This window comes from Euleptes europaea, chromosome 14 (assembly GCF_029931775.1).
Source record: "Euleptes europaea isolate rEulEur1 chromosome 14, rEulEur1.hap1, whole genome shotgun sequence".
Classification (NCBI taxonomy): domain Eukaryota; kingdom Metazoa; phylum Chordata; class Lepidosauria; order Squamata; family Sphaerodactylidae; genus Euleptes; species Euleptes europaea.
Genome location: NC_079325.1, coordinates 15,142,637 through 15,149,814, shown reverse-complemented (window position 1 = coordinate 15,149,814; position 7,178 = coordinate 15,142,637). Strand labels below are relative to the sequence as shown.

General features: G+C 48.6%; 1 protein-coding gene across 1 annotated transcript in view; it reads right to left on the bottom strand.

Annotated features, from left to right (window-relative positions):
- Positions 1-7,178, bottom strand: part of KIRREL3 (kirre like nephrin family adhesion molecule 3) — a 370,228-nt gene continuing 363,050 nt past the window's right edge. Inside the window, exons 17-18 of the mRNA XM_056860874.1 lie at positions 4,803-4,889; positions 1-449 (exon numbers count right to left, since the gene is read on the bottom strand). Of these exons, the coding sequence (XP_056716852.1) occupies positions 6-449; positions 4,803-4,889 (531 nt within the window). The 3' untranslated portion in view covers positions 1-5. The remainder of the gene's footprint in view (positions 450-4,802; positions 4,890-7,178) is intronic.

The window sequence follows — 7,178 nt, the reverse complement described above, 5'->3', positions numbered from 1 at the left end:
CCTTTTCACACATGGGTCTGCATTCTCCTCTGCAGGGGCCGGGTGGGGTCTGAGTTTTGAGAGGAGGACTGGGAGTGGTGGGAGGAGGAGGCCGAGGCCTTGCTCGCCTTGTCGAACTGCACGTAGCCGTCCTGCTTGCCGCTGCTGCTGACGCTGCTGTCGCACTGCGTGTCCAGGAAAGAGCTGCTGTCGCTCATGGAGCCCCGCTGGAATTCCCGCTCACACAGCTCGATGGAGCTGCTCCCCATGCCCAGGACGAAGCGCTGGCTGTAGTCGTAGAGGCGGTTCTGCCCGCTCAGGGTGGTGTAGATGTTGGTGAAGGACATGCCCGTAGGCACGCGCTGCTTGTTGGCCGGCCTCAGGTCCGGCTGGCAGCCCGAGAGGGAGATGGTGGGGGTGGAGTGGTGGTCCTTGAAGGTGTTCACGCTGTAGTAGCCGTTAGTAGGGTCCTGGAAAAGAGGGGGAAAGAGTGGTTGTTCAGGCAAGGGTCGGGGAAGCCTGGCTTCTACTCTGGGCTCGATCTGAGAGCCGGTGTGGTATAGTGGTTAAGAGTGGTGGTTTGGAGCGGTGGACTCTGATTTGGAGGACAGGGTTTGATTCCCCACTCCTCCACATGAGCGGTGGATGCCAATCTGGTGAACTGGGTTGGTTTCCCCACTCCAACACACGAAGCCAGCTGGGTGACCTTGGGCTAGTCACACTCTCTCAGCCCCACCTACCTCACAGGGTGTCTGTTGTGGGGAGGGGAAGGGAAGGTGATTGTAAGCAGTTTTGACTTTTCCTTAAGTGGTACAGAAAGTCGGCATATAAAAACCAACTTCTTCTTCCTTCTTCTTCTTGCTCCTTCATCTTCAAATCAGATCAAGTTGTAGCAGCCCCAGACTAACTTTATCTCATCAGAGCTTGGAAGTAGGGTTGCCAGGTCCCTCTTTGCCACCAGAGGGAGGTTTTTGGGGTGGAGCCTGAGGAGGGCGGGGTTTGGGGAGGGGAGGGAGTTCAATACCATAGAGTCCAATTGCCAAAGTGGCCACTTTCTCCAGGTGACCTGATATCTATCAGCTGGAGATCAGTTGTAATAGCAGGAGATCTCCAGCTATTACCTGGAGATTGGTGACCCTACTTGGAAGCTAAGCAAGGCCAGTATTTGGATGGGAAGAAGAAGACTTGGTTTTTATACCCTGCTTTTCTCTACCATAAGGAGTCTCAAAGAAGTTTACAATTGCCATCCCTCCCCCCACACAACAGGCACCTTGTGAGGTAGGTGGGGCTGAGAGAGTTTGGATAGAACTGTGATTAGCCCAAGGTCACCCAGCAGGCTTCATGTGGAGGAGAAGGAATCGAAACCAGTTCTCCAGATTACAGTCAGCAGCTCTTAACTACTACACCACGCTGGCTCAACTTAGAGCTTGGAGACCACCAAGGAAGGCTGGAGCTGCAATGCAGAGGAAGGCAATGGCAAACCACCTCTGCTCATCTCTTGCCTTCTGAGGTGGAACACCATGGGGTTGCCATGAGTCAATTCCGACACAGTGGCGTACCTTACCTTTCCATTTGATCCGAACTCCATTTTGGGTCCAGGCTATGGCTTTCTCACCCCCTCCCCCATTCAAACCAAACGTTTACCAATATGTGGATGTGGAATTGCCTTTTGTTTAATGCTCTGAGCTGCAACAAAACCTGTTAGTTGAAATGTTAGTTGAAAGCAGCCAACAACCCAATAAATCATTAAGAGGCTGTAAGACTCAGTTTTGTCTTTTTGCATCCAAGGTAATGATTTAGCTGGTTTCCAGGCACTAACTTCCAAAAGTCATCTTCCTGAGTTTACCCCTTGAATGATTATCCATGGCTGTTTCCTCATGGTCACCCTGCCGACTACTCCGGGGCTTTGCTTTGATCATTCATGCATTTTCCAACCTTCACAGGTCGCCTTGCTCTCCCCATAGGTTTTGTGCATTTTGCCTGTGTTTTCTGGATTTGTGTTTAGCTAGCATCAAGAAAACTTAGGGGAAACGTGCGGGGAGAGCGATGCGACCTCCAATGGTCAGAAAATGCATGCATAATCAAAGCAAAACCTCAAAGAAGTCAGCAGGGTGACTGAGCGAGGAAACAGCCAAGCATAAATAGCCCTTGTTTTTTATAACATCATTTGCTGTTTGGCTAGTTCCCTTATTGGGTAAAGAGCTGCTTTCCTCACACGAAAAGAGGAACCCATCGTTCTGAAAGAAGCTTCTTGGAAGCTAAGAAGTGGGTGGTGAGAATGCAGGTACCTGAAGCTTGTCTTTCAGCCAACATGGTAGAATGTCCTGCTTCTCCAGCTTGGAGGAGCCTGTATGACTGAAACCATCTTGGAAACGGTCTCTCATATGCCTAGAATTAAGCTGTAGAATCCTGCCTGGGATTTTCATCTGGTACCAGGGGAGGTAGCAGATGGGAGGGAGGGGCTGTGGCTCAATGGTAGAGTATCTGCTGGGCATGCAGAAGGTCCCAGGTTCAACCCCCGACATCTCCAGTTAAAGGGACTAGGCAGGTAGGTGATGTGAAAGACCTCTACCTGAGACCCTGGAGAGTCGCTGCCGGTGAGAGTAGACAATATTGACTTTGTTGAACCAAGGGTCTGATTCAGTATAAGGCAGCTTCATGTGTGTTCATGTGAGTACCAGTCAGTGTAGGAATATTTGCATTTCCCCATCCATTTTGTTAACCTTTTGCCAGTTCTAGAAGTTTTCTATTTTCTGCCTTCTGATTCACCAAACGGGTCTGCAAATCATCTCTCTTTCACAGGACATCAGTTTCTGTTCTGGATTCCACCCTTTTAGAGACCCTGAAGAACCACAGCTCTCTCTGAGTGAGGTTTTGATCTTCCTCACCTCTGTCCCTAAATGGCATAATAAGCCCATCTGCCCCACGTTCTGATTAGCCTAAAAACCCGTCGGAAGTGGCCCTGCTTTCTCCACTCACACACACACGTGCACGCACACACATACACACACACACACACACATGACACTGCCTTATACTGAATCAGATCCTCGGTCCATCAAAGTCAGTATTGTCTACTCAGACCAGCAGCGGCTCTCCAGGGTCTCAGGCAGAGGTCTTTCACATCACCTACCTGCCTCGTCCCTTTAACTGGAGATGCTGGGGATTGAACCTGGGACCTTCTGCATGCCACGCAGATGCTCTACCACTGAGCCACACTCCTCCGTTCTCCTTTACGGAGCCCTGTTTCCATTCAATGGGCAGATCTTTAACCAGGTTGCAGTGACTTGAGAGGAGCAGCCGTGCCCTACCAGATGTGACAATGGTGCCTCTGTTGCTATGGAAACAGCTCAGATAAAATGGCACCCCGTCCTGGCAATTAATTAATTAATTAACTCACTCCCCTTGCCCTCCGTCTCCCTCTGGAAAGAAATGGAGAATCAGACCTTTTCTTTTCTTTTTTTCTTTTTTTTAATGTCACTTTGTTTCAGTACGTGAATTCCATTTGAAAAGATGAGGCAGGTGATTGACTCGGGATTCCTTTCATCCGGGAGGATGCCAACGTGGCAAGGTCTAAGCTTGAAGATAAAGAACTTTATGTTTCAAAGGAGAGATCCAGCTTTTGGAAATGTTGCTCTCCACAGTTGGCTTCCGTGTGTGTGTGTGTGTGTGTATGTAAGAGAGAGAAATGAAGAGCTAGAATTTCCGTTAGGAAAGGGGAAATTGCAAGGTTTTATTCCACCTCAACCATCTAGTGGGGGATAACAAAATCATAAAAGGCCAGGGAGAAAAAAAAACACCCTTCCAATGTATTCTGATGGAGAAGCTATCTTTTGGTTGCCTCTACCAAGCTAAAGTGACCACCTTTGAGCTGTGACCACTTTTGGAAGGTTACCCTTGACTTGAATAAACTATGCAAAGCATCCCAATGGAAGGTGAGCTGATATGGAATGGGAGAAGAAGAACCGTCCAGAACTGACCTTGAATCGCTGTGTGTTCAGCTTGCACCTAAACGGTGCATAATTTAAAATGTGGAAAAGGGAACTGGGGACCCAGAGAGTGGCAGATGGCTTTAGACTTTGTCTCACTCAGGATGCATTTGCTAGCCAAAAGGGTGGTGTGGTGTAAGATAGCAACTGCTGACTGTAGTGACTCCATGAGCAGCGAGCCCGTCTCCCCTGAGGCAGATGCTTACCGGGCAGATTACTGTGTGGATTATGCAGCTCAGGTGTGCATTAATGTGCACCTGTGGTAGAAATGAGCAAGCGGTGATGTGACCTTTAAATCAGCAAACCTCCAGCACTTTGACTGAAAGCCGATTTGGGGACCATTCGCATAATCAAACTGGAGTATCATTGAAAATGTGGCTTCAGAGCCCCTTTGGGTTAGTCAAATTTCTTCGCTTGGCCCTTAAAACTGCTTAACAAGTCCCAGGTCTGCAGCCAATGTGGACTGAGCTCTGAGCTAGGCAGGTGCTACTATAGTCCTGCCCTACCCAAGTTCTCACTGTGCTGGTTGGCTGTATGAATTGGCCACAATTTCCAGTCTTTTACAAAGGTATTAAAACAAACAGACTAACACTGCGGTAGCAAATGTGTGATTTTCGTATAGATCAAGGGAAGCAGGCTCTATCTTTTGTTAAAGGATTTTGGTGGCTTTCTACTGGCTTAAATCCAAGTACTCTGGCTTAACTGTCTTGCCAGTTTGCAAAATCCTCCTTAACACTTGGCAGCTGCAGACAAGCCCAAGCTACCCAAGGGGCAGAATTAACCTCCGGGTAGTTTCACCTTCTGTACTACAGATGTATCTTGTCGAGGCCGTACCTTCAAATTCTGGAACTCCTTCTCTTCCTCCTTGAGCACCTCCAGCTGCTTGAGGACCGAATCCTGCTGGAACTCGCTCCTGTCCATCTGCCAATGAGAAAAGCAGATGGTGAAGCTGACGTCACGTTGCAAAGATTAGCAGACCGTGTTAAGACACCCGCCGGTGGAGTGAATCTGGGCGCTCGGCTTGTCTCTTGCTACCTGTGGCTGAAAACACGCAGCCTGACCTCTGGCAATCCTTGCAGTGGCAGCTGAAGCTGGTGAAATTCCCCAATTGCCCCTTTCGCTTGCCATGCACTAGGGTGGCCAACCTCCGGGTGGGGCCTGGAGATCTCCCAGAGTTACAACTGATTTTAGAATCATAGAGTTGGAAGGGTCCATAGAGGCCATCTAGTCCAACCCCCCTGCTTAATGCAGGATCAGCCTAGAGCAGAGGTTCTCAAACTTTTTGAGTCATGGAGCACTTTTCAGGAGAGAAATTCATCACGGAGCAGTAATTTTCACCTCGCACCTATATACTAAACTGAACGACAGTCGTATTTTTCTTTCCAATCTCTTCACGGAGCACTAGGAGATGTTTCGTGGAGCACAGTTTGGGAACCTCTGGCCTAGGGCATCCCTGGCAAGCGTTTGTCCAGCCTCTGTTTAAAGGAGAGCTCACTGCCTCCCTAGGTAGCTGATTCTGCGGTTGAACAACCCTTGAACAACTTCAGAATACAGAAGTCTCTTCTGTTGGAGAAAATGGCTGCTCTGGAAGATGGACTGTATGGCATTATAACCCTGATGAGGCTCCTTCCCTCCACAAGTCCCACCCTCCCCATGCTCCACCCCCAACTCTGCAGGAATTTCCCAACCTGGAGCTGGCAACCCTACCATGTCCCCCCCCCTCAAGATCCCAGGCAGCTGTAGAGGAACCTTCAGGAGGGGAGGAATTTCAAGGACGAAGCAGTGGAATAGCTTAACTCTTCTGCACCTCTGTCCAATGAGGATGTTGTGAAACCCCAGGGCATTTTTTACCAAGAGAAAATCTGCCTCACAGAGTGGGGAGAAGAAGAAGAGTTTCTCTACCACTTAAGGAAGAATCAAACGGGCTTATAATCACCTTCCCTCCCCACAACAGTCACCCTGTGAGGCAGGTGGGGCTGAGAGAGCTCTAACAGAGCTGTGACTAGCCCCAGATTACCCAGCTGGCTTCATGTGGAGGAGCGGGGAAACCAACCCGGCTCACCAGATTAGCCTCCGCCGCTCATGTGGAGGAGTGAGGAATCAACCCCGGTTCTCCAGATCAGAGTCCACCGCGCCAAACCACTGCTCTTAACCACTGCACCATGCTTTAGTGGAAAAACTGGATGGGAGGAAGCATTTCAGCAGCACCCATCCTAGGATCTTGCTCAAAATCACCCATCTGAAAGATGCTTCCCCCTAGAGGACCCAGCGATTGGATTAAGAACCCGTGGGTTTGCGCAGAATGCGAGCTCTGGGGAGGCCACCGAGGCTCACGTGCAACAGGAGAGGGAAGTCTGTATGTGTCTCTCTGTGTGTAACTGTTAGCGCCACACGTAGGTTACGCTAAGGTTCGGGCCTTGGTGCTTTTGTCCCAAGTCAAATAGCCAGACACACAAACTGGTTAAGAAAAAATATTTATTTGTGCACAAATAGGCCACTGCCAGCAAGCAAGGGTTGCTGAATGCAGAGAGCATTTGACACGAGCATAATGTCACCTTATATACCTTTTTGCGGGTGTGCTGTAAGACATTATGACTTGCACGTGACATACGGCAGTACGTGACAGTACGTGACGTATAGCAGTTGTCTAATAATAATAAAGACGTACTAGTGACACCTGAGTTAGTATAATCAATGCTGGAATGTGGACTGGCAATACATTGGTTGTTCTGCTGATATGCATAGATGTCAGATTGTCATCATCAGATTGCCATCATTGTTTTAAGACATACATTCTTCTAGCATAGCCTCTGGATACCCAATATCTTTGTGATGTTCCATAAACAATATGCCTTAGATCTCTGTTGGTGCTCCAGGCCTTGTATCTATGCATCTTGTTCTTGTTATTTACACCGGCTCCCTTGTCTCAAGGAACTTTCCTGATAGCATTCCTGTTCTCCAACGTTCCACCCCAGGAGGGCAGAGTGTAATCAAAGCATGGATTAATACAAAATCTAATACAGAAAAGGATTGATTCAAGATCTAATATGGCGTGTCCCCTATCATGTCTGTGTGTGGAGTTGTTTTCCCCCTCAACTATCAGGACAGCTTTAGTTCAGAAGTGTTTTTTTAAATTAAAGATTGCTTTCATTTAATTTGATTCCGAGGCCAATGGACTCACAAGGAAGAGCCCATTCTCACAGCCTCATT